The sequence below is a fragment of the Notechis scutatus genome, chromosome 3 (assembly GCF_049901735.1).
Source record: "Notechis scutatus isolate UNSWTSFEM ecotype Mainland chromosome 3, rNotScu1.2, whole genome shotgun sequence".
Lineage (NCBI taxonomy): Eukaryota > Metazoa > Chordata > Lepidosauria > Squamata > Elapidae > Notechis > Notechis scutatus.
The window spans coordinates 114,781,787-114,809,650 of record NC_142011.1 but is presented as its reverse complement, the minus strand read 5'-3'; the positions used below and the strand labels follow the sequence as shown (position 1 = coordinate 114,809,650).

Here is a 27,864-nt window from a genome sequence, read left to right as displayed (position 1 = left end):
CCAAAATTCCTGAGCTAACATGGCTTCCTCAGGAATTCTGGGAGTTGAAGTCCATAATTCATAAAAGGGCCATAGTTGCCCACCCCTGCTTTGGATTGTGCTCCAGCGGCGAGCACAGATCAAAACCACGCACGATCGCGGATTTCGGTCTGTCGCTGTAGAGACCCAAACTGGAAGTCCCATTTAATTGTAATTTTTTTTGTTGTGAGCTACCCAGGATTATTAGAAATTGGGTGGTATATCAATTTTGTAAATTATTACTGATATTAAGTCCTCCTCTAGGGCTGTGTTAAGAGTTAGTAACAAAAATTGATAGATAGTTGGACAGACAGTTTTTAGAGACATCTAGAGAAATTGTCAGTTCATTTATGCTCTGCTCCTATACAAAAGAGTCAAGCCCCATAGCTGGGGACTCTACATGTCTTTAATCTCCACAGTATGGAATTGAGACTATTTGTGTCAGAAAGTAAATTTCCCTTTGTCTGGAATAGCTGTTTTGAATGCAAAGGGAAAAAGTGCATCTTGAGCCTGTGTCAAACGCACATCATGACCACGCCCATGTCTGCCATGACCATGGCTACCACTGCCACACCCAAGCCCACCACCCAGGTCAAACACAACCCTGATGGTTTGACCCTCCAAGGTCAAACACAACCCTGATGTGGCCCTCATTGAAATCGGATTTGACCCCCCTGATCTAGATAATGGTACTTTAAGAAAAGTGCTGATATAAAGAGTTTCCACGTGAGTTCAACTATTATTGAGCTATGACAAGGCTGAAGGGAGTCTAATCTAAATCATGCAGCACAGCTGATTCCCCCCTTAAGCTTCAAAATACGTTTTTTTTCCAGAGCTTCCCTGCGCCCTGTTTTTGCTTCCAGGAGGCTTCCCTGAAGCCCACTAGGCCAAAAATGGGGTGCGGGGGGTGCTGCAAAAGAAAGAAAGAGGGTAGGGAGGGAGGGGAGAAAGAAAAAAGAAAAAGGGAGGGAGGGAGGGAAAAAGGAGAGGAAGGAAAGACCACTAACCTTGCCACTAGGCCAAGGGTCTTCAAACTTGGCAATGTCTTAACTTGTGGACTTCAACTCCCAGAATTCCTGAGCTAACATGACAATTCTGGGAGTTGAAGACCACAAGTCTTAAAGCTGTCAAGTTTGAAGACCTCTGCATTAGACGCAGCTTCAGAGGATTCACAGAAATCCAGGACAGCCCTGGATTGCTGTGCTTTGAAACAGCACAACAATCCAGGGCTGGAAGGAATCTGGAGGTCATCTAGTCCAACCCCCTGCTTCAGAAAGTGAGTTCTGTCTTTTGACCACATAGCCACGTCCACCCAATCACATGACCACATAGCCATGCCTACCCAGTCACATACCCACATACCTATGCTCACCAAGCCACGCCCACAGAACCAGAAGTAAAAAAAATTTGAATCCCATCACTGCTTCAGGCGGTACATTTTGGACGCAAAACATCCAAATGACATAAACATTTGAAATACTGGAAGCTTAATTCTAGACAGGAACTTGCCTATTACCTTACCAACTTAACTATATCTGATCTACTGCCTTATTCATTTTCACTGAGTTTTTCTGCAATATTCTTGTGGGAATCAATGATCAGAATTATGTGTGAAGCTTTATTTTCAGTCTTTCCTTCTTAGTAATTATTAGTTCCTGCCAAGAGGTGAAAGTTGCAAGATAAAATTAAGACAGTCCAGTCTCTCCAAGTGTTTGCAGATAAGAGACCCTATATTATTTCAGACAAATGGCTGACCAATCTCTTAAAAGCCTCCATGATGGAGCACTCACAACTTCTGAAGTTGATTGTTCTCACTATTAGGAAATTTCTCCTTAGTTCTAGGTTGCTTCTCTCCTTGATTAGTTTCTTGTCTTGCCTTCTGGTGCTTTGGAAAATAGGTTGACCCTCTCATTTTTGTGGTAGTCCCTCAAATATTGGAACACTGCTATCATGTCTCCTTTAGTCCTACTTTTCACAAGACTAGACCCATCCAATTCCTGCAACTGTCCTTCATATGTTTTAGCCTCCAGCCCCCTAATCATCCTTGTTGCTCTTCTCTGCGCTCTTTCCAGAGTCTCAACATCTTATTTTATTTTATTTTATTGTAGTGACCAAAAACTGGAAGCAGTATTCCAAGTGTGGTCTTACTAAGGTTTGTAAAGTGGTATTAATAATTTATGTAGTCTTGATTTTGTCCCTCTATAAATTCTATTAATGCAGCCTAGGATTGCATTGGCTCTTTTAGCTGTTGCCGCACATTGTTGGCTCATATTTAAGTGTCCACTTGGATTCCAAGTTCCCTCTCACAGTTACTGGCATTGAGCCAGGCTTCATCTTATCTGTACCTCTACATTTGTTTTTTCTTGCCTTACATTGCTATATTCTACATTGAATTTCACTTTGAAATTCATTTCATTACGGCCCAGTGTTCAAGTCTGTCAAGATCCATCTGGATCTTGAGCATATCTTCTGGGATGTTGGCTATTCTTGCCAGCTTAGTGTTGTCTGCAAATTTGATGATTCCCCTTCTATTTCCTTATCTAGATTACTTATGAAGATATTGAAGAGTACTCAACCTAAAACAGAACTTTGGGGTACCCCACTACTTCTCCCCATTGTAGTCCCATTGAGGACTACACATTGAGTGTGGTTTGTCAGCCAGTTACCAATCCATCTGGTGGTGATGTTGTCTATCCCACTTTTTTCTAGTTTACCAAGAAGTATGTTGTGGTCTATTTTGTCAGATGTCTTACTGAAATCTAAGTATATTACCGTCTTTCCCTGAAAATAAGACCCACCTCAAAAACAAGTCCTAACCTGATTTTTTGGGGTAGGCCTAATATGCCCTATCCTGAAAATAAGCCCGGGGATGGGTTTGGCCTTCTGACCACTTGGCACAGTGCAGATACCTGTAAATCCAAGCGCGGAGGCGGGGGGGGACAACAGATGATCCAGACATGCTACGCAGCTGCCTGGCTCGCAGGAGGCTTCTACAGGGCCACCAGCAGCAAGTGGAGACAGAGACACAGGGAATACAGGCAATCTGGATGTGCTGTGCTGCTGCCTGGCTCACTGGAGGCTTGTGGGAGACTTGTGCAGCATCACTGGTAGCAGGCAGAGGCACAGGGGAAGGGGGAGGCTGGTGATCCCCATGCCTTGCAAGGGCGCCTGTCCGGTGCAGCCGCGGGCAACCAAGAGACAGTGGGATGGAGTGGGCAGCATGTTGGGATTGCCTGCCTCCCCCGCACCATGCCTCTGCCTCTGCCTGGCTCCACCATGCACTTTTCACCCAGAGAGAAAGAGAGAGAGAGAAAGAGAGACAAAGTTTCGTCTGCTTGCAAATTCCATTTCAAATTGTCCCTTCAAAGTGTTCCAAAGCTTTGAGTGTCCCTCATTTCTCCGTCCAGGCAAAAAGTATTTGTACTCCTGCTCCAGTGCCACACTGGTGCCGGAAGACGTGAGCCAGCAGCCATGTGGGTTCCTGCTGAACATGGTTGCTGGTGCTGCCGCCATCAAGCAGTTGTTGGAGCATGGAGCCACTGGGCCCTGAGGTAAGCCAGCATGCATGTCAAGAAGCTCCACTCCCCTACCTCGCAGCAGTGAAACTCAAAAAAATTAAGACATCCCTGAAAATAAGCCCCAGTGCTTATTTTGGGGTCCAGAAGAAAATAAGTCCCAGTTTTATTTTCAGGGAAACACGGTATGTCCACAACATTTCACTGAACTACTAATTTAGTCACTTTGTCAAAGAATGAAATAAGATTTGTTTGGCATGATCTCTTTTTTTGATGAACCCATGTTAGCTTTTGGTTATAATTTTGTTTGCTTCTAAGTGTTCGCAGATGTGTTGCTTGATTATCTTTTCCAAGATCTTTCTAGGTATTGATGTGAGACTGACTGGTCTGTATTTTCCTGGATCTGTTTTTTTTTCCTTCCTTTTTTGAAGATGGGATCCACATCAGCTCTTTTCCAATCCCCAGGTATTCCCCATTGCTCCAAGAACTTTGAAATATACTGTATGATTCAACGGTTCTGAAATTATGTCTGCCAATTCCCTCAGAACTCTGTGAGGACCGGGTGATTTGAAACCATTTAGAGCTGACAGGTCTTTTCTTCTCTTATTTTTGCTTATTTTAATTTGTATTCCTAGCCTGTCTTTTCTGGTTTTGCTAAGCTGGATTGTATTTTCTTTTTTCATGAAGATAGATGCAAGAATTAATTACACAGTTCTGCTTTCTCTCTATTGCCCCTTATTTCCTTGCCATCTTCTCCCATTAGTGGACATTTTTTTTACTTTTTTCTTGTTTTCTATGTGTTGAAAAAACTTGTATTGTTTTTGATATTTGTTGTAAATTAAATCTTGCAAAATTTTGATGTGAAAACACATTTATGTAACTATTCATTTCTGGGTTGCATCAAACACTTGAGAAGTTCATTACAAATTGTGTGCAAATTTCTGAAAGTTGAATTGGATAGGCAGTTGTATTTTGTAGCATCTTTGAAATATAGCACAACTGAGATGATTACTTATTATTTTCCTTGGAAAGTAAAATAATATTTTCTGTATTCCATATGGACATTAGGAGAAAACAATAATCCAGTTAGTTCTTGACTTACAACCATAATTAAGCCCAAAATTTCTGTTACTAAGTGGGACAGTTAAATGAATTTTGTCCCATTTTATAACCTTTCTTACCATAGTTGTTTGGTGAATCACTGCAGTTAATAAGTTAGTAATGTGGTTGCTAAGTGAATCTGGTTTTCCCATTGACTTTACTTGTCAGATCACAGAAGGGGATCACATAACCTGAGAAACTGCAACTGTCATAAATATGAGCCAATTGCCAAGCATCACATGACTATGAGGATGCAGCAACAGTCCTAAGTGTGAAAAATGGTCATAAGCCACTTTTTTCAATGCTGTTGCAACTTGGAATAGTCACTAAATGAACTGTTGTAAGTGAAGACTACCTGCATCCCATTTCCTCCAGGACTGCAAAAAGACCTATAATATTTGCCATATTGAGAAAAACCTTTCCACACAGGAGTACTTTGAAAGTATTTTGACAAGGCTTAGTCCCAGTTCTCATTCTGTTCAATATGTTTGTAAGTGATAATAGAAGGATTGCTAGGTAAGGTTTGCCTTTTTTCAGATGACACAAAGATGTGTAATAGAGTTGATATTCTTGAGGGTATTTGTAACATGGAAAATAATTTGGCTTTGCTGGAAAATTGATAGAAATGTGTGAACTGCAGTTCAATGTTTCTAATGTAAGAGCATGCAGTTGGAGAAAAAAGAATCCTCTGGCAGAGTACAGTATTAGAGTATTAGAGAGCTATTGACCAATCTTCAGTGTGAACAACCAGATGACTACAAGGAATTTAAATCCTCCCATTCAGCACCATTCAGTCAGAAGAAGCTTCTTGGATGAGAAGTCTTCAGGGGGGGGAAATGGTGCTTTTTGAAAAAGCACTTTTGGGACAAAATTCTGGAATGCATCACTAAAGGGATCACTAGCAGGAAAAATGAGGCCCTAATCCTGCTATATAATCAGACTCCATTTAGAATACAAGGCAGTATTTTTAATATGAAGCAAAAATCAAGAACATGGGGGCATAACCTCAAATTGACAGGAGGAAAGTTAGAAATGAGAAGTGAGAAATAAGTTCACAGAAAGAGTAGTGGAAGCTTGGAACCAACTTCAGAAGAGGTAGTGGATCAATCATCAGCAACTGAATTGAAACATGCTTGCGATAAACACATGTCCATCATCCAAAATAATTAAAATTAAAAATAAATAATAATAATAATAAAAATAAACAAACTAACAAATAAATAAATAAGAAAACAAAACAAAAAAATCTTAAAGGGCAGCCTTGATAGACCACTAGGTCTTTTTCTGCCATCAGTTTTCTATATTTCTATGAGATCTTATGCATTATCACTCCCTACCCCCCAAATTGGCTTGCCTATTTGATTTTCTTAACTTGAACTATAGTATTACAAGAAAGTAAAATGATATGGATCTGCTCTGTTACCTTTAATTCCATATAATTGTCTGATTCTTTTTCTCTTTCAGCCCTGTTTTTCCAGGACTATTTGAATTTTGTTCTCGATATACTGGAGCTTCCTTGCAAGGAGCAACACAGCTGAATAATAAGGTACAAAGGTGAAGGAGCCTTCTATTGTTTCATATTTTAAGATATATTGACTAGAGCATTCTTCTAACAGTTTTCAACTATGCAGTAAAATAGCATTCATAACTTTTTATTGAATTTTATTGAAGTATGATTATAACTAAAGTTGAATGAATGCATGAGCCTAAATTAGTAATTGGAAAGTTCTCAGTTCACTTGGGATTGAATTTAATTTAAATCATAATTTTAATCACTAGTTAAGAAAATTAATTATTTACATTACAATTTATGCATTAGTCCACAAGATTCTGTAATCATCCTTAGTAAAAATGCATTTTTAGCTGGAATTTATGTCTTTCAGTACTCAGAACAATAAACATATGGATTTCATTTTTAGAAAGTCCATATTATATAAAACAATGATTTAGTTAGATTTTTAGATTAGTTTTGATTAAAAAATGGAATGATAGTACTTGTGAAACCATACGAATATGAACTCGTTACATTTCAATTAATTGTGGAAATTTGGAAGAATATTTTTGAATATTTTTGTCAAACTATCATCAGATTTCTGTGGCCTGCTGTTTTGATTGGGTTTTGATCAATAGAAGATACTTAATACTTAGAACCTCAGAATATACTGTGATCATTTTCTATTCCTCTCTCCAGTCCTTTTTTTGTATTTAGATTTATCTTCCTTGTCCCAACCTGCTTCCTTGACTCAAATTTCTGCTTTTTTTTAGCTTTTGCACTTTCAGATAGATGTCAGTTACAAGACCTACCATCTTGTAGAAATAAGATATAAGGAAGCAGAATAGAATGTAATTGAATGTAGGCAAATATATACATTGTATGTATGTATATGTATGTATGATGTTTGTGATTATTTCTTTAATCAATGTACATTTAAGAATAGTTTTTAAATCCTTTTTAATGTTTTTTAAATTGTATCCTGATAATTTATGCAAAGGCTTACACAGTGCTTGGCATAGTGTTGCAAAAGATGACAAAAATGATACTCTAATACACATACATGTGTATACTCATACCTGAACATGTGGAACTCCTAATAAAGGCAGAGGTTTGTATCCAAACTGAACACAGCAAGGAAGAAGCAATTATTAGAAAAAATGAATTCCAAGAGGAAGATAGTTGGTAGCATGTTATGTACAGGACAAAAAAACCCAAGAAAACTGACCTCACAACCACTGCAGCTGAACAATTTCATAACCTGCCATTGGAGGAAAACATGCAAACATTGGGAGAAAGGTCTCACTCAAATGTTCCAGGAGCTCAGACTTCCCCAAAGGGAAAAAACAAAGATAAGATTAAAGATATGTCAGAGAGACTCACCAAAGTAATCAAGCCAACTGAATACTATCCATTTCTACTCTTTCAGTTTGGGATGAATGATAAAACCAAGAGTCTAGAAAAAGTATCAAAGGATTTCAAAGCAAAACAATTTGGGGCCTAGATAATCTTGTTTTCTATAATACATATCAAGGGTAAATATCCAATGAGGGAACAGAAACTTCTAAATGCAAACTGATGGGTCAAGGGATAGTGCCGTTGAAAGAACTTTGGATATCTCGACCATGGTGTACATTGCCTACAAAAAGGATTTCTATTAGGAGATAGAGTACACCTCACAAGGCCTGGAAGAATGTGCTTGGAAAATAATTGCTTCATCTTATCTGGAGGGCATTAAAGTAAAATGGAAGAGAAGTGTGACCAATCTTTAAGACTAGATCAAAAACATAAATCCCAAGACAACAAATAAGACAATGAGGAAGGAGAGGAAAATTATGTATAAAACAGGAGACATAGGAAGCAAATGCAGGGTTAGCCATAAAGGGTTCAGGTGTTTAAACACTATTTCTCAAAGTAGTGGGAACAAACTGAGAGAACTTGAAGTCCCAGTAGATAAGGGCAGGTACAATATTGTTGCTATCACTGAAACTTGATGGAAGGAACCCATGATTGGAACATACAGCTAGAAGGATATAAATTGTTCAAAAGAAACAGACTCAGTAAAAGAGGAAGAGGAGTTGTATTATATGTAAGTAACCCCCATACCTCTACAGAAATACGTAGTACCAAGGATGAAAGCCTTCTTGAATGCATTTGGATGAATATTAGAGGAAAAATAAATCCAGCTGCGGGCCTAACAGATATTGCTGTAGGTTTATATTACAATCTGTCCAACCAAGCAGAGGAAATAGATGAACTTTTTGCTGATCAGTTATTTGAAGGTATATAGGAATACACCATTGTAGTAATGAAAGACTTTAACTACACTGATATCAACTGGGAGACAGATCCTGCATCAAGAAGGAGATTAGACAGGTTCCTGATGTGCCTAGCTGCCATCTTTTTTATCTAGAAGAGACAACCAGAGGGTCACTTATACTTCTTTTGATATAATAAGAAAGTCAAGGAAATGATCAATCCATTAATGGGGGAAGATTGCAAGATAGTGACAGGCAGCATAGAGAAAGTGGAACTGCTTACTTCCTTCTTTTCATGCAAAAGGGGAAAAAATGGTCTCAAAACACCATGGGAGACAGAACACGAATGCAGGTAAAAATAGCAAAAAAAAAAAAAAAGTAAAAGAACAACTATCCATTTTAGTTTACATTTCAGGGTTCTGAAGTCACTGACAGATGTAATCTCAGAACTACTGATCAAAATTTTCAGAGCTTCTGAAGCATGGAGGAACAACCAGAAGAGTGGAAAAGAGCTGATTCCAATTTTCAAAAAGGAGAAAAAAGTGGAACTAAGAAATTATAGACCAATCAGCTTGACATTAATACCTGGGAAAAGAATGGATAAGGAGGAAAAAAGGGTTGATGAGCTAACCGGAAAATTGATACAAGCAAACAATGAGCTAGAAACAACAGTGATCTTTTTAGAGGGTGAGAAGGCAGCTCACTATTTGAGGTTTCAAAATATGAAGGAGGAAAAGGGGGAAGACCTACCGGACGTGATGGGGGATCTGATTTCAAAAGCGTTGGGGACTGAAATAGAAGAAATGTTGACAGAGATGGACAAACTGTATAGGGTAACTGTATAGACTAACTACGCAAGGAGGCAAAATCTTCTGAAATAAGTGCATGTCCGATTTGTCAAAAAATCAATCCGTGATGAAATATTACATAGAACAAGAGATGACCCAATAGACTATGGAGAAAAACAGATTATCATTTTGAAACAAGTACCGAGAATAAGAGATCTAAGAAGATCATACCACTTTTTAACAATGATAAGATATAATGTGAACTTTTGATGGCTGACGCCGGAGGGTATTTGGTCACCTGGCAGGAGAAACGATACCAACTAGATACAGTTGATAAAGCAGAAGAATTTCATGATCAATATTTTACCAATGAAGAAGAAATGGAAGAGATAGTAGAAGAAAAAGAAACAATGGAAGAAAGAGAAATAGAAACAACAGATATAGAAGGAAGTTCACTAAATATTAAAGATAGATGATAGGGAAGATGTGGAAAAGTTGAAGAATATGAAAGAAAAGATAGCCTAAAGAAATTAGATTGACAAGAAGTACCAGACAAAGAAATAGATAAAAGAAGAGAAGGTTGTGAGATAGTATTGATGAACATTCATGGATTCACCGGGAGTTACCCTGGTGAAAAGAAACAAAATTTACGGGAACTTGCAACGTTTAAATGCAGATATAATAGCTTTACAAGAAGTACACATAAAAGAAAAACAATTTTTTTGTTAGAGAATAAAAAGTTAGGGAAAATATTTTTTTCATTACATGAGCAAAAGAAATGAGGTGTGATATTATATATAAAAGATTGGATTCCAGCAAAAGAAATATATAGAGATAAAGAAGGTAGGATATTGATAGTTGAAATTGAATTAAAAGATAGAAAAATATTATTGGTTGAAATTTATGCACCAAATAGATCACAGGAACAGTTCTTCCAAAAGTTACATAACAAAATTAAAGACATACAATATGAGGAAATCTGCCTTTTAGGTGACTTTAATGCAATTATAGATAAAATACTGGACTATAAAAGTGATAACATAAGAAAAGGGGAAAAAAGAACATTCAGGATACTTGCAGAGAATGATACCCTGAGAAAAAGCAATATACCTTTTATTCCAATAGACACCGATCATGGTTGAAGTTAGACATGGTATGGATATCAAAAGAACTTATTTCAGAGACAATAGAAATAAAAATAGACAAATTTATGGGTTGACCATAGTTATATCAAATTCAGCTGGAAATACCAAAGGAAAATCCCAAGGTGGACGATGCAAAAGTCAACATTAAAAGAAGACTTTAGGTCAAAATTAGAGAAGGAATTGAGGTTCTTTTTAAAAGAAAATAAGGAAGAAGATACATCTCCACAAAACACCTGGAATGCAGCGAAAACAGTTATTAGAGGAGTGGCAATAACATACATGGTGAAAAAAATAAAGAAAAAAGCAACAGCGGAGAACATTAGAAGGAGAATATTGAAGATTGGAGATGAAATTGCAAGAAGAACCTCAAAAAAAGAGAAATAAAACCACAAATGGATCTAATAAAACATAGAATAAATCTACTTCAGAAAGAAGAATTAGCACAACAGTTGAAAAAAACAAAGCAAAACTTTTTGAAAATGCCAACAAGCCAGGAAGATGGCTGGCCTATAAATTGAGAAAACAGAGAGAGAAAAAATAGATTACTAAATTACAAAACGAACAGGGGGAGCTGTGCTACCAAGAAATTGAAAAAAGAAATATAACTCAGAGATTCTATGAGACATTATATAAGGAAGATACTCACCCTATAGAAGAAAACGTGATATGATATTTAAGAAAGAACTCCCAAAAATCTCAGAAGAAAATAAAAATATGCTAAATGAGGAAAATAGATTGGAAGAAGTAATTAGGGCAATAAATAAGCAAAAAAAAAATAGTAAAGCATCAGGACCAGATGGCCTTCCAGTGGAGTTATACAAGAGTCAACAAGAAATATTAGGTAATAGATTACTTAAAACATTTATGCAGTTTTAGAAGAATTGAAGGAGATAGTATACTTAGGTCTCAGTAAGGCATTTGACAAAGTAGACAACAGCCTACTTATTGGTAAGATGAGGGACTACCTCCACCAGATGGATTCACAACTGGCTGACTAACTACGCTCAATATGTAGTCCTGGAACTTCAGCTACATGGAGGGAGGCATGCAGTGGGTACCACAAGCTTTTGTTTTGGGGGCAGTATTCTTCAACTTCTTCATAAATGATCTAGATGAGGGGGGTAGGAGAGCTCATCAAATGTTCACAACACCAAACCTGGAGGAATTATTAACACTTTGGAAGATAGACTCAAGATTCAGAAGGATCGTGACAGACTTGCGCATTGAGCCCTATCCAGCAACCCGCAGTTCAGTGGTGAGAAAAGTAAGTTTCTACACTTGGACAGGAAAAAACAATGCATAGGTATCAAAGAGGCAGTATCTGGCTCAACTATATTAACTGTAAGAAAGATCTAGGTGTCCTAGTGAATCATCACTTAACTATAAGCCAGTGGTATGCTGCAACTGCCAAAAAAGCCAATCCAGTCCAAGACAGCATTAACAGAGGGATAGTATCAAAACCATGAGAAATCATAACACTGCTGTATATTCCACTTGGAATACAAGTAGTGGTCGACTTACAACCATTCATTTAGTGACTGTTCTAAGTTACAACTAAACTGAAAAATGTGACTTATGACCATTTTTCACACTTACAATCGTTGCAGCATCCCCATGGTCATGGGATCTAAGTTTGGGAGCTTAGCAACTGGCATGTATTTATGACAATTGCATTGTCCTGGAGTCATGTAATCACCATTTGTAATCTTTTCAGGCAGCTTCTGACAAACAAAGTCAATGTGGGAAGCCAGATTTGCTTAGCTACAGTATGATTCACTTAACAACAGCAATGAGTTACTTAACATCTGTGGCAAAAGGTTGTAAAATGTGGCATAATTCACTTAATAGCTGCCTTGCTTAGCAACAGACATGTTGCTTCCAGTTCTGGTCATCAAAATACAAAAAAGATTCTGAAACTACAAAAAGTGCAGAGAATAGCAATAATGATATAGAGACTGGAAACTAAACTACAAGTAGTCCTTGAGATACAAACCTAATTGAGCCTGCCCATTAAGTTCATAAGTCAAAAAAATCATCAAATGAATCAGTTTTACAAATTTTAAAATCAAATGCAATAATTGAATCAAATGGCTCGTTAAATGAACGAAGATCTACTAACTATTTCCTCTGATTCATTAATTGATTGCTGCCATCCTTAACTGAACTGAGGCTTTCACACAGCTGTTTCTGGCTGAGGAACTAAATTGCCCCCAAGCAGGCATGCAGAGCTCTCCCTTCACAGTTGCTTTTTTAAAAAAAAAACATTTGCTGCTGGTCAGCTCAAGCTTCTTCAGACAGCTGCCCAGAGGGGGGTGAGGCGGTAATTTACAAAACTCTCAGATTGCAGTTGCTTAAAAAAAGAAAACTTGCCACTGATTAGCTTAAGGTCTCCAGCCAGGCACCCAGAGGGAGATGGGGAATGGATTTACAGAGCTCTTGGATTGCAATAGTAACTGAGATGGAAGAGACTTTGAGGTCATCTAGTCCAGTGGTTCCCAAAGTGGATGGTACTGCCCTCTGGGGGCGATGGGATGCCTTAGGGTGGCACTAAGAGGCAAGGGGGCTAGCAGGGGATGCTAAGAGGTGGCGGGGGGGGCGCTGGAGGTGGGCCCCTCACAGGGTGCAATTCAGAGGGGGGATTCTACCTGTTCATTACTGTTCCTGGTAGTTTGGAGAACCGGTAAAACAGGCCCCTGGTTGGCCCTATTCCTCTCCGCCGACTCCTCCATTCCCTGCCCAGTCAGTCCTTATTGTGCATGCACGTCATGCACAATCGCTGACAGCCACAGCAGCATGTTGGAGAAGTGGAGCAAGCAAAGCCGAAGGTCAGTAATTTTTGCTGCAAAAAACATCCAGATGCCATGTGTTTTTTTCAGCGTGGCTGGAGTCCAGCCACACCAAAAAAAACCATGCAGCGTCTGGAGACTTTTTGCAGCGAAAATTACCGACCTCTGGCTTTGCTCTGCTTCTCCAACGTGCCACCACCTCTGCGTTCTAGTCACAGGCCATGCAGGCTCACCCCATTGACTGCTGCACCACTCCGCTCAGACTTGCTTGGGCAAGTCCTTCCGGTGCAGTGGGCTCAATGGGGTGGGCCTGGGGGGCCGGCACCTAGAATGCAGCCACAGTGGTACGTTGGAGAAGCAGAGCAAAGCTGGAGGTCAGTAAATTTTGCTGCAAAAAACCTCCAGCTGCCGCGTGTTTTTTTTGGTGCGGCTGCAGTCCAGCCACACCGGAAAAAACAAGCGGCGGCTGCAGGCATTCGTGACAAGGGCGACGTAGGCTGGTGGGGACCCCAGTGACAACAATGGCTCAGCCCTGGCTTGCCTTCCCTGGCAGCCAGCCGTGGGAGGAAGGTAAAGTCACGGCCATGGGACGACAAAAGAGGCAGTCATGGAGGAGGAAACAGAGAGATTAAGGTCCGGGGCCTCTGAAAGGGGAAACAGGGTGATGCAGGATTAGCACAGGCCTTTGACAGATTAGGCCACACTGCCTGGGCAGAAAATAGGTAGATAGGTTAAGGAAGGGATAGAGAGAGAGGGAACTAGAGAAAGAGAGAGAAGGGAAAGAGAGAAAAGGAAAGAAAAAGAGAGAGAAAAGAAAGGGGAAAAGGGAAAGAGGGAAAGAGAAAAGAAAGAGAAAGAGAGAAGGAAACAGAGAAAGAGAGGGAAAGAGAGAAGGAACAGACAAGAAAGTAAAGAAAAAAGGGAGAGAGAAAGGAGGAAAAGGGATAGACAAAGAGGAGGGATGGAAGGAAGAGACAGAAAGAAAGAGAGAAAGCGGGAAAGAGAAAAAGAGAAGGAATGAGAAAGAAAGAAGGAGGGAGGAGAAAGTGAATGGGATATGGAGGGAGGGAGAGAGAGAGAAAGGGAAAGAGAGAAAGAGAGAGAAAAGAAAGAAAGGGAATGAGAAAGAAAGAGGGAGGAGAAAGTGAATGGGATATGGAGGGAGGGAGAGAGGGAAAGAAAGAGAGAAGGAAGAGACAAGAAAGAAAAGAAAAGAAAGGAAGAAAAAGGATAGACAAAGAAAGGGGGATGGAAGGAAGGGACAGAAAGAGAAAGGGAGAAAGAAGAAAGAAAGGGAGGGAGGGAGGGAGGGAGGAGAAAGTGAATGAGATATCTAGTCTAACCACCTGCTCCAGCAGAGTTAGAAGGGAGTGTGTGTGTGAGGCTTCCGGTTTGAAGTCTCTTCGGTGACAGATAGAAATCTGCTATTTTGCGCAGTTTCAGTCTGGGCTCGCCGCTGGAGCGCCCGAGCCGGCTGGTTTCGGGGCTAAGCCACCCCGTAGAGGTGGTGAAGAGGGGGGAGACTGCCAGCAGGGTTGAGGAGAGCTGCATCTCTCCTCCTCAGCTGGCCATTACTCCCTTTCCCGAAGTTGGTTGCAGCGGTGGTCAGAAATGGCCACCACAAAGAAGAACTCGACCAGAAAAGAATGTGCAGGAGGAAGATAAGAAGTGAAAGTTTTGGCTGACCTGGTTAAATTGTAAAAGCAACAACTAAGGTACCCCGGAATTTAAACTTACAAAAAAATAACATCGCTCCCAAAGAAGAGTCGGAAGCAGCAAAGGAAAGTGAAAAGGGAAAGGTTTGGGTTTTTTTTTCTTCTCTTCCCTTCCCTATACTGACAACTAAGAGACTTAAAAAAGAAATCGGAAAAATCCGCTTTGACATCAACAGGCAATTAAGCTGAAAATAAAACAAAATGTCAGAGGGATAATAAAGATTTCTGGACACTAATTTTTTTTTTCCATAAGCAGGAAGGGAGAGAAAAAGAATAAGGGCAGGATCTGGAAGAGAGAGGAGACTGCCTGGAATTAAAAAGAATCTACAGTAAAACTTCAATAAGACTTCTAAAAGATACATTCTAACTGAAACTTTGTCACTAAACAGTAACCCCAGGAAGAGAAAGTGAAAAAAAGAGCAAAAAGAAACAGCCTGCATGTATTTGGATTATTTGGTGATTTTTGGATTCTTGGTTATTACATTTGAATGACTAAAATTAATTGGGTGGTTGTTTAAAAATTTATACAATGGCATCACTTCTAGATGAATTGAAAATGGAGCTTAAAAAGTACAAAGAAGATGCACAAGAAGGGAAGGGTTCTTTTGGCTTCGTTTTTCAATTCTTAGAAATGGAGATTTGGAACTATGAGAAACAACAAGAAATGTCTGCAAAACAAGAAGACTGGGACAAAGAAGAAGCCATATTTAATGAACAAGTAATTTTATGTGGGGAAGAAAAAGGAAAGGGGGAAAGAGAATGGAGAATTTAAGACTTAAAAAAACAACCAAAGAAAAGAAAAATAATTCAAAAATAAGTATAATACTGGAAAGCAACAGAAAAGGGAATACAGAAGAGAGAAATAGAGGTAGAGAGACAAGGGGTAAAAAGGGGAGAGAGAAGAAGAGAGGGAAGAAGGAAAGGAAAAGAAGTTACAAAGGACCGGAACAAGATATAGAGAAACAGGATCTATTTAGAGATAATGGGTGAAAATTTAACTGAAAAGGGATTCTGTAAAGGTACATAAGATTGTATTGTTATATTAGTAATAGAAATAACTTTAGAAAATTGGAAACAATGTATGATTAAAATGAGGGATAAAATAGTGTAATTTAGTGAAATGTTTGTTAATAAAATGAAATAAAATAAATGAGAAAATTGAATTAGGAAGGAACGGGAACATCTTAATTAGTTAATGTTTTATAAAATATAAGTGAAGAGGGGGGAGAATTAATTATGGAAAGCTTATAATTGTTCCCATAGAAGTATGATATTTAATTGAAAAGTAATGGTAAAGAAGTTAAGATTTTAATGAATATTAATATTAATGATAGAATTGAATTGGAATGGAATGTGTTGTTTTAATGACATACATTTATAATTTTTTCTTTTTTTAAGAATATAATGTGTATTTTAAGAATGTACCAAGCAGAATCCGAATGGAAGTTATGTATTATATTGAATGTTATAACTTTAGGGTATATATTGAAGCCTAAATAAGAGTTAAATGGATAAACTTAAAAGATATAAAGGCGTTATACTCCAATCAGTAACTACAGGAGAAATTTTGTTTAATGAGAAAAGATAATAGATAATTGAAACAGGACAGACAAAAAATATAAATACAATGATTTGAATTGAGATGAGATAATTAAAATAAAATTGAGAAAATTAAAAGAGGGGAGAAGCTATGCTGAAAAGGTAAAACAGTAATAAGATATGGAATAGAATATAAAAATGAGCATGAAGTCGAATTTGTGTCTGTATGAAGAAATGTAACCCGGGATTACGCTACTTTCAAAAAAGATGTTTTCTTTGTATATATTTTTCTTTGTGAAAACTCAAATAAAATTTACAAAAAAAAAAAAAAGAAGGGAGTTGTGTGTGTGTGTGTGTCTGTGTTTGTGTGTATGTGCGCATGGCTGTCAAAACTCCAAAAACAGGTCAAGTAGCTCTGGGGAGGTCAGTCATAAATTAGAACATTTACTAAGCAACTGGCCATTAAGCAAGAACCACATATTTGGTTTGCCAGTCACATGGCCACCTGGCCACACCCACCCATTCACATGACCACCAAACCATGCCCATCCAGTCACGTGACTACAAAGCCATGCCCAGCTAGCAAGCTACACCCACCCAGTCACATGACCATCAAGCCACACCCACAAATTAGGCCACCCCCACAGAACCAATTGTTAAGAAATTTGAATCCCACCCCTGGGTGAGAGGCACTGACAACGAGTTTGTAGCACCAAGGGGGGGGTGGACTGAAAACATTTGGGAATCACTGATCTAGTCTAACCCACTGCTCTCATAAGAGAGCATTTCTGATAAATTCCTATCCAGTGTCTTCTTAAAAACTTCCAGTGATGGAGCATCCACAATTTCTGGAGACAATTTAAATTTAAAATCTACAAACTATAGTAATATACACTAATCTCCAAAATAAAAGCAAGGCAACACAACATTATAGAATGTTTTGTGTAGATGCAGGCTAGCATTTCTAAAGCAGTTTCAAGGCAAGTGCAAAAAAAAAAATCTTTGCAAAGTATTGTACTTACAAACACAATAGAGCTACATGAGGCTGCATGAGGCTGCATGAGGCTCTTTGGGCTCTCTGCTTTGGCTCCCTGCCCCATCACTGGCTGGCCCCGCCTCTCACCCTCCCTTGCCTGGTCTGACAAGGTAAGGACGATGGCGGGGGATGGAGAAGCGGCCAGGGATGATTCTCCGGCGCCTTACTCTTGCTGTTTGTTGCTGCACTTGTTAGTGCTGGGCATGACTCGCAACCGACGTCAGCCTCGCTAACACGAGGGCTGGTGGGGTGGGAATGGGATCCAGGAGGAGGGGACGATGGAAAGGGGGATGGCCCACAGCACCCAGCCACTCCTTTGCTCAGGGCAGCAGGAAAAGGGGGCTGGCCCCACCGAACCTCGTACAACCACCCTCAGGGTCAGGCTTGGAGAAAGCCAGAGCCTCGCCCGTGAGCCAGTTTCCCCCTTTCTACGTCTCTATGTGGGTATCTCTCTTGCGCTCTCTGTCTCTGCATCTCTTCTCTCTCTCTCTCTCTCTCTCAGAAAGCTGCAGCTGGGCCAAGCCAACAAGCTCTTTTGGGGGCTCTTGGCTATTCCTTTTACTTCTTCTTTTTGGAAATCTGGGCTGGTTGAGGAACAATCACCAGCCGCGGCAGAGGCTTCCCTTTGGTCGACCCTCCTCCTTCCCCTCCTTCTCTCTTGCAACCGGGGGCTGTGGCGGGGCTGGGAGGGTGCACATGCACAGGGAGGGTAAGTGCCTAAGTGCAGCAAAGGCGCATGTGGGGAGGGCGACTGCTTGCTTAAGGAGGGTCTTAACAGGACGCAGCTTCTCTCCTGCACTAAGGCTCCGGCCATCACCTTGCCGTGTTGTCCCCCCCCCCCAGCAGCTCTTCAGCTGAGCACAGAGGGCCCGAGCTCCAGCCTGAAGCGGCAGGAAGCAAAGGCTGCCTTATGCACAAATGTGGCTTCGCTTCTGCACTAAGGCTCCAGCAACCCTCCTCCCCCTCCTTCTCCTCTCACGACCCCCTGGTCGAGAGAGGGGGAGAGAGAGGGAGAGAGAGAGAGAAAGAGAGGCAGACAGACACACACACAGAAAGGGGAAGGGGAGAGAGAGGGAGAGAGACATAGACACAGAGTGTGATACACAGAGGGGAAGAGAGAGGGAAAGATAGGGAGAGGGGAAGAGATAGAGCGGGAAAGATAGGAGAGACACACAGAGTTACAAAAAGAGGGGAGAGAGATACAGAGAGAAGGGAAAATATGGAGAGGGGGAGAGAGATACAGAAAGGGGAGAGTGGGTAAGAGATACAGAGAGGGAGGAAGAGATACAAAGAGAGATACAGAGAGAGGGGGAGAGGGGCAGAGAGATAGAGATACGGGGGAAAGACATAGACTGAGAGAAGGGTTTTGTGGCTGAGTAGGCATGGCTGGGGGGTCATGTGACATGGGTGGCAGTGAGTGACATTGAGCTGGCCATGCCCACCCAGGTTTTGTGGCTCCCGGTGGTTCTTTTTTTCAAGTTGAAATGGGTCGAAATGGCTCTTTGAGTGTTTAAGGTTGCAGACCCCTGGTCTAGCCTAATAACTGATCAAGGAGAGATTCAATCTAGAAATGAGAAATGTTCTGACAGTGAAAACAATCAACCAATGGAACAGTTTGCTTTCAGAAGTTGTGGGAGCTTTATCATTAGAAGCTTTCAAGAAGGGACTGGACTGCTATCTGTCAGAAATGGTGTAGGGTTTCCTACTTGGGCAGGGGGGTGGACTAGGTAACCTACAAGGTCCCTTCCAACTCTTGTTCTTCTGTTAACAAAGGATTAGAGGTGACATGTTAGCTGTCTTCCAATACATGAAGGGCACTCACAGAGAAGAGAAGTGATATTCTCCAAGGTACTCAAGAACAGGACAAGAAGTAATCAGTGGAAGCTTGGATACAGAGCATCCAACCTGGAACTAAGGAGAAATTTCCTGACAGTGAGAACAACTATTTAGTGGAACAACTTGCCTCCTGGAGTAGTGAGTGCTCCATCATTAGATGTTTTCAAGAAAAGATTGGACATTGATTTGTCTGGCATAGTATAAGGTTTCTTACCTTGGGCTAGACTAGAAGACCCCCAAGGTCCCTTTCAGGCCTATGATTCAATGTTTCTAGTGCAGTTTATTAAAAGGGGATAATACAGACTAGTGAAATAATTTAAGATACAGATTTTAGTGATCTTTTATTAGATATTTCATTTTGCGATAATTCTTTTTTTTCAAAGTTAATATTTCTCTTCCTTTCTTAGATTTGTGATATTGCAATTAATTGGGCTGGAGGCCTGCATCATGCCAAGAAGTTTGAGGTAATAGTCAAGTCTGCTTTATTTATTAGGAAGGCATAGTGGTTCCTTTTAACTAATATACAATAATTTCTTTATTTTCATTCTCCAGGCTTCTGGGTTTTGTTATGTGAATGACATCGTGATTGGCATTTTGGAGCTTCTCAAGTAAGTATTCTTGTTTGCATGATTAATACACCACAGTACAAAGTGTTCTCTCACGTTGTCCCCTTGGGTTTTTTATATAGGTATATGAGGCCTCTTTCCAGGTGCCAAAAATTAAAAATGCCCAAACATTTACAAAATGTTGGAAAACTCACCCCAGAGTTCATCATAAAACTCACCCCAGAGTTCATCATAAACTAAAAGAAAGGGAAAAAAGTAGGAGTAAAAAAAATGTAGAGAAAAAATGTAGAGAAAAGAAATAAGAATATGGTAATGAAAGAGAAAAGACATATATAAAGAAGTGACTTCCAACTTTGATCGCAACAATTTTAACAATTATGGTAATTTTTCACCTCTTCTAATTTACAACCAATGTTGTCTTCATCCCATGAGCGATCTCTTATCTGTAAACAAATCCATAAAGCATATAATTTCAGTCCTGGTGTCAGCAAGTTCATTAAGAGTTGTCAGAAAGTTGTTCCTCACTTGTCTAAATTGCTGCTGTAACACTTAACCTTATTGAAATAAGCCAATTTTATATTCCTTCCTTTTACTTCAATCTTTAGTTCATTCAAGTAATGTCATAGAACTTGATTTATTTTTATTTATTTTTTGTCCTTTCTCACAATTTTCATCCAAATTTAACAGACCTCTTTTGTAAATCCAATTTGTTTATAATTTTGTAGTTCTTTTTTTGATTTTTAAAGTATCAACTGATATCATTTATGTGCCTAGTGAGACCCCTTTCCACATCATTCTTGTAACCTGTCATTAGTAGATCCACTTTTAGTGTCAATTCTCCTCCATGCTGCATCGAGAGCCCAGGATGGGTTGACTCCTTCCTATGACGTCATTTAGCTGAGTCTGTACTAAGATATAAAAGCCAGCCCCCGGGAGAGACCCCAGCTTTTGACTCAGCTCCTTTCAGTCAGTAGCTGTGTCTCTGAAAGCGTTCTGTTAGACAGCACTCACAGCGATCTTCAGTATTTTTTCCTCACTTCAATCAGCTCCCAGGGCAGCTGCTCTTCCAGGAGAGCAGGGCTCTCTCTCCTGCAACATTGGGAACAGTGTTACAGAGCTCTGTGCAGGCAAGCTGGGCAGCGTCTGCAGACCTCCCCCACGCCTGCGGTTTGGAGCGATTGTAAAAACGATCAGCAAACTGATCAGAGCACAAGCCAGCTGATCGTGTGGCTGGTTGCTGCGTTTTTCCCTTGCTGACTTCGCTCGGGGCTCTGTATAGTCTAAGGAGCGATTCTTCAATCTTGGAGCCTGTTTTCCTGTAGTCAGTGGCCATCTTGGATTCAAGCCTTCCACCAGGAGGTGAGCAGCCATTTTGTAGGCCCGGGGGCCATTTATACCCTAAGGGGCTTAATAGAAAAAATTCTAAACAGCTTCTTTCCAACGCAAGAGCCTTTATTCTACAAATGGAGCAAGATAAGACTCAGGCAGAGCTTTCCTCCCCAGTGGAACAGTCTCTTAAGCCCAATAAGAGAAAAAGACATAGGCAACACACCCAATCAGTCCAGAGGGAAGTGGCTGCTAAAATCAAAGCTAAGACTCTAGCCCCTAAAAAGGCAACTCAGGCTGAATTGAGGGCAGAGAAGCGCAGAGATGCAGCTCTAGTGAGGCAGTTCAACAGAACTATTCAACAGAAGGGAGTGCAACTACAGCATGTTTCAGGTGATACTCGTGGGCCCCAACCAAGCCCTCCCAGGGGAGGAGAAGTTATCTATGAGCCTTTCCATCCTCCATCCTGGTCTCCTGAGGCTCTTGCAGTACAATCAGATCCTCAGGATTTAAGCAGATCTGGGCCTTATTTCCAACAGGCTTCTGTGCCCTATGCTCCTCCCCCTCTCTCCAGGCCTTGAACCTCTCCTCAATCTAGGCCTGAATCACTCCTCAATCACTCCCACAGCAGTGGGCCTTCGGCCTTCTGCCTCTACCTTTGAGCATAGACCAAGGGATATCCAAGATGTTGTCTTATTAGTCGTTAGGCAGGGATTGGCTGAAGGCTTCAAGTAAATTCTTCAACCTCTGGAAAGGGTTCAGGCCCTTCTCCCTTCTCAATGTATAAGTTCCTTGCCTCATTATCCTGATTTACACAGGCCCCAGGACCTCAGGGTCCATTCTTCTCTACCAGAATGGGAGGAGGTTGATGAGGAAGGAAGGCCTTCACCATCTGAACACAGTTACTTTTCTCATTCAAAGAGGGTGAAATTTTTGACCAAAATCTTCCAGAGGAAGAGGATTCTCGCCCAGAGCAGACATCCTCTGCATTGGTCTTCAAACCGACTCTCTTCAGGCCATTACTCAACAAGGCCTTGGTCACTGCTAAGCTATCGCCAGAGGAAGTGGCTCCCGAGCCACAAGGAAATCCCTCTAGCCAAGGGGATTTGCTCTTCTCCAAGCCTGCAGTGCATGCAGAGATTTTACCTTCTCCCATTTTGTTCCTGGACATGGTCAAGTGCGCTTCTCCTTCGGCAGGTCCTCGCCCATCTTCTCTGGATAAGCGTTTCTACAATGTCAGCGCAGCTCTGGACAATGCCCTGGCAGTGCTTTCTGTTGACATTCCGGTTCTGGCCTCGTTCTCATCTTCTGGCACTCCCACAGAGCCAGAAGATATCCTGAAACCGGATGATAAACGCTCCGAACAGACCCTCAAGCGTAATCACCAGGCCACTGCTTGGGCTGTTCGGGCTTCAACAGCAGCATCCTTTTTCACGAGGGCATCCATACGGTGGCTGCGCCAACTCCAGAATAGATTGCCTGCTTCTGACCTTCGGTCTCACCAAGACCTTAATAAGATTATTGCAGCGGCGGAATTCACTGCGGATGCCACTCTCAATTCTGCCAAATTTGCATCCAAGGCCATGGCATCTTCTGTAGCAGCAAGAAGACTTTTATGGCTCCGAAATTGGCAGGTGGAGTCACACCGAAAATGGAAGCTGGCTTCAGTTCCATTCGCAGGTGATAAGCTTTTTGGCGATGCTCTGGAACCTTATCTCATCGAAACCAGAGATAAACGTAAAATTCTCTCTTCCTCTGGGAAGAAAGCCGACTATCGCCCTGCTCCTTATCGCCCTCCTGCCTTCCAAGCGGAGACCTCATCTCGCTTCCCCCGCTCTCATAGGCCGTACTCCCAACGCCAAGACCAACAGGCGGAAGCATCTGACAGGCAACAACCTTCTACTGGTAAACGGCCCTTTCGGGGGGGAGGGGGTCATTCCTTCTGTCGCTCTAAGTAATCCCTCATTCTCCCCACCCATCGGAGGTCGCCTAGCCTTCTTTGCCTCCAAATGGGAGGAGTCAACGACGGATGCCTGGGTGCTCAGCACTATTAGGTCAGGGTTACAATTGGACTTCCTAACGCCACCCCCCCCCAAATTTTTTTTTTGATCTGTCCTGTCTCTTGGGACATTTCCAGGCAAGCCCTCATGAATCAGGCCATTCAGCACCTCCTTGAAATCAGGGCTATTCAACCTGTTCCCCCCTCTCAACAGGGACGTGGGCTTTACTCTCGCCTTTTCATTGTTCCCAAAGCCTCGGGGGTGGCGAACCATCCTTGATCTAAAATTTCTCAACCAATTTGTAAAATACAGGCGATTTAAAATGCAGACTGCATTCTATTTTAGAGAGCGTTCGGGAGGGCGACCTCCTCTCTTCCATTGATCTCACTGAGGCTTACCTCCACATACCAATTTGGCCTCATCATCGTCAGTTTCTTCGTTTCTGTTATCAGAATACCCATTACCAGTATCGAGCACATCCCTTCGGCCTCTCATCGGCTCCAAGGGTCTTCACAAAGGTTCTGGCAGCATTGATGGCATCTCTGCATTCTATTCCAGTGAGGATCCAATGCTACTTGGATGACATTTTGATTCTATCCTCTTCCATCCTTGTGGCCCATCGGGATCTGCAAATTACCCTGTCATGTCTCCAGAGCCACGAATTTTCCATCAACACCAAAAAGAGCCAGCTCTCTCCCACAACCAAATTGCAACACTTGGGAGCAGTCATCGATACCATGTCATGCCAGGTTTTCCTGTCCCTAGCTCGTGGAAAGAGCCTTGCAGAGATCATCAGCCAGATCCAGCAACATCAAATTGTCCCCCTGTCGCTGCTGTCCAAACTTCTGGGGAAGATGGTATTGGCATCGTCCCGTGGGCTCGGCTCCACTCCCGACCCCTCCAATGGTTCCTTCTTCCCTATCAACGAGTAGGAACCAGCCACTCATCCATCAAGGTCCCACTCCTGCCACAAATCTGGAGATTTCTCAATTGGTGGCATTGCCCGTCAATCTGGAGGGGACTCCTGTTCAGGGACCCAGACAGGCTAGTGATAACCACCGATGCCAGCCTCCTGGGTTGGGGTTCCCATATGCAGGGCCAGATAGCTCAGGGCGTTTGGTCCAGATCAGAGCAGACCCTTCCCATAAATTGGCTAGAGCTCAGAGCCATTTTTCTGGCTCTCAAGCATTTCAGGAAATCAGTGATCGGCTCTCATGTTCTCGTCCTTACGGACAACATGGCCGCAAAGGCTCATGTCAACCGACAAGGGGGGACGAGGTCCAAAGCCCTCATGAGAAAGGCTCTACGGTTGGGGTTATGGGCAGAGAAACACTTGTTGTCGATCTCGGCGGACCACATCTCCGGGGTCGACAACACCCAGACCGACTGGCTCAGCAGGAGCCTAGTCAAGCAGGCAGAATGGTCCATTCCTCCGTCTCTATTCAGGGATCTTTCCCTCAGATTCGGAACACCGGAGGTGGATCTCTTCTCCACTCCTCAAAATGCCCAAGTCACCAGATTCTTCACCAGGTTTCCTTGCCAGGGAGCGGAAGGGACCAATGCTCTTCAGTGCAGATGGCCCAAGGGTCTCCTCTATGCCTTTCCCCTGCTTCCCATCATTCCGGCAGTAATTCGGAAGATGTTTGTCCTTTGTTCCTTTCACAATGATAGGGTTGTTCTTCGTCTGAACCCCTCATTTATTCCGAAGGTTAACACCTGGTTTCACTGGTCCCAGGACATTGTTTTGCCTGACTTCTGTCCTCTCCCGCACCATGACTTAGAGCGGCAGTGGCACACGCTAGACGTAAGAAGCACTCTTAGAATATACATTAAGCGCACTTCCTCCTTCAGTAAGTCGGAAGCCATGTTTGTTTCCTTTTTCCCTTCTCACTTGGGGCACAAAGCCTCTTCACCTACTATTAGCAGGTGGGTCAGGTCTTGCATTGAGCAGGCCTACAAAGCTGCGGCCCTTCTGGTTCCCCAAGGTCTGACGGCGCACTCTACCAGAAGCGCAGCCACTTCTGCTGCCTGGACGACCCAAGCATCCTTGGAGGAGATTTGTCGTGCGGCCACGTGGACATCCCCACCTCCTTTCATCAGACACTACCATCTGGATGCTTTTGCCTCGGTGACTGCAGCCTTCGGCAGACGGGTGCTTCAACGAGTGGTTCCACAATCGGTGTGATGAGCCGGATGAGGACCCGCCCGTGGACATGCAAGCTTTGGTATGTCCCATCCTGGGCTCTTGATGCAGCATGGAGGAGAATGGGCATTGGTAGAAGTTAACGCGAACGCCCTTTCTATCTATGCTGCGAGAGAGCCCAGCCCCTCCCTTGATTTGTCCGGAGAGGGTAAGACATATTTCTGTATTTATTTTGGGCTTTCAGAGACACCTTTCAGTCTGTCAAGTATCTTCGCCAAAGCTGGGGTCTCTCCCGGGGGCTGGCTTTTATATTTTAGTACAGACTCAGCTAAATGACATCATAGGAAGGAGTCAATCCATCCTGGGCTCTCTCACAGCATAAATAGAAAGGGCGTTCACGGTAACTTCTACCAACGCCCATTCTGTCTTTGACTTATCAGATAAAACTTGTTCATTTTCTTCTGTTTGTTCCATAACATATTTGGAAACAGTTTGTCTATAAAACCAGCATTGTTATTGACATTGTTGATATTAAATTCTGATTCCATTTTTTACAAGTGTCCATCAGTATTTCCAATGTTACAATGTTTTGTGTTAGCTATAGCTGTTAATTTGGTTTATGTATTCTTCTCCTTTAATTAAAAACTTCAGTTTCCTCTAGAGTTCAATTTTTAAAATTGCTTATTTCAATTATGTCTTAGAAAAAAAATCAAAATGTTCATTTTCCCAGGTGAAGGATTATTTACTGTAGTCCTCAACAGACAACCACAACTGAAACCAGAATCTTCATTATTGAGCAAAGGAGGCCCATATGATTGCTTTGGTCAACAATGAGAATCTCAGCACTCCTGGTTATAGTAGTTAAGCAATCTCCCTGGCAAAGGGAGTGAAAGAGTCACCTGTTGAGTTCAGCTCCTGTCTGGCTGGATGCAGAAGGGAACTCCTCTGTGGGCTGTAGGAACTTAAGATCTTCAAGATCTGACCTTTCCTTTTGTAGCCTGCCAGAAGAGTTCCCCTATCCTTCATGCTTGGAAGGAAACTTCCAGAGAGCTGCAGGAATGATGCTCAGATCTTCGGGATCCAATCTCCATTTCTGTAGCCTGCTGGAAAAGTTTCCCCTCACAAGCAACCCTTTTGTCAGATCCGTGTATCTGCCATTCTTCAATGGAAGAAGGCGGGGGGGGTTGATACAAGTAATTCTTTTTGATGTAGCCTGAATATCCTAACTCTTGTACTGAATCTGTATGACCTGTTACATGATTTACAACCGTTACCTGGCGCCCCAGATACCTGGAAACTTCTCACCTCTCAAAGAGATGGCAAAAGGAGAAGGGACCATATAAATTCCAATTCCAAAAGAAACTTCCTGGGAATCTCTTCTTAGCTACGTTCTCAGAGGCGAGGGGAAAACAACATGTTTGCTTCTGTGTATTGGCAAAATCCACATCGGACTAAGGGGAGGGTTCTAACTCCGTTTATCTGAGCTGCGTGCCCGGAAGGATATCAGACCCTGCTTTGAATGTTATTTGCTTTCTTCCTCTTCAATAAAGAATTCCTTTTTGGCTTCCGGTTTTGAGCTTCCCCGAAGACAGACCGCTGACTGTGATTGTGCATGACTTTGGTCCATGCTTTGGCGTCAGAGAACCCCAATCCTTTGGATGTGGGGCAGAAGCCGCCTCATAGGGGTGGCGGAGGAAGGGGAGGCTGTCAGCCGGGTAGAAGGGAGTTGCAAATCCCCTCCCTAGCTTGGCAATTACTCCCTCCCAAAGACGCCTGAAGTGGTGGTCTAAAATGGCCACCCTGAAGGGGAAGATTGGACTGGAATAAGATTGTGCAGGAGAGAGTGAAAGAAGCGAACAGCAGGAGGAACGGAATGATATAATTAAATGGAAGATTAACAGGATTAACATTTCAAAGAATTCTTAAGAAAGGATTTAAAGCGGCGAATTGAAAGAGGGAAAAAAAGGTGTGAATTGCCTTTGATAGTGGCGGAGCTTCAAACCGAGAGAGGTAGAAGCTGGAGGAGGAATCATCTAATCAACTTGGATAAGTATATCTTGTTTTTACATAGGCACTGATAAAGCTGAACTATAGATTGTTAAAGAGAAAATTTAATATCAATTGGATTTGACCTTTTTGAAAGATCGTGGTTTAAAAAGCTCTGAATAATTGGGAAGGAAGAAGCAAAGAGGAGGTGTGGATTTGTCAGAACAAAGAGTGCCACCTGAGTTAAACCTGTTTTCTTTTAAAAGACTCTGTTTCTTAAGAATACAAGGAAATTGATACAAAATAAGAATTTTGGAAAATTGAAACATTGAAACAAAGAAACGGAGATCCTGCCCTTGGATTAATTGTTGATTCTGATATGGATTTGGCATTGGATTAGCTGTGGATTAAAACTTGAGAGGAAGAAAATAAAAGCAGACTGTTGGAAATTAATTTTAAAGACACTATTTGGACTAACTAGAAAGCTGTAAAATGGCGATGTCTCTTCAGGCATTAAAAATGGAACTTAGAAACATGAAAGAAACATTACAAGAACGAGGTGAAACTCTGGGCCTTTGTTTTTAAATTTTTTGAAGATGCAATTGCAGAGCATG

The 27,864-nt window shown here is 41.8% G+C and overlaps 1 protein-coding gene across 8 annotated transcripts in view; it reads left to right on the top strand.

Annotated features, from left to right (window-relative positions):
- Positions 1–27,864, top strand: part of HDAC3 (histone deacetylase 3) — an 83,283-nt gene that overhangs the window by 42,143 nt on the left and 13,276 nt on the right. For all 8 annotated transcript variants that reach the window (XM_087960990.1, XM_087960988.1, XM_087960986.1 and 5 more), the window contains exons 4-6: positions 6,099–6,180; positions 19,637–19,693; positions 19,782–19,837. In XM_087960990.1, coding sequence (XP_087817116.1) covers positions 6,099–6,180; positions 19,637–19,693; positions 19,782–19,837 — 195 coding nt within the window. The remainder of the gene's footprint in view (positions 1–6,098; positions 6,181–19,636; positions 19,694–19,781; positions 19,838–27,864) is intronic.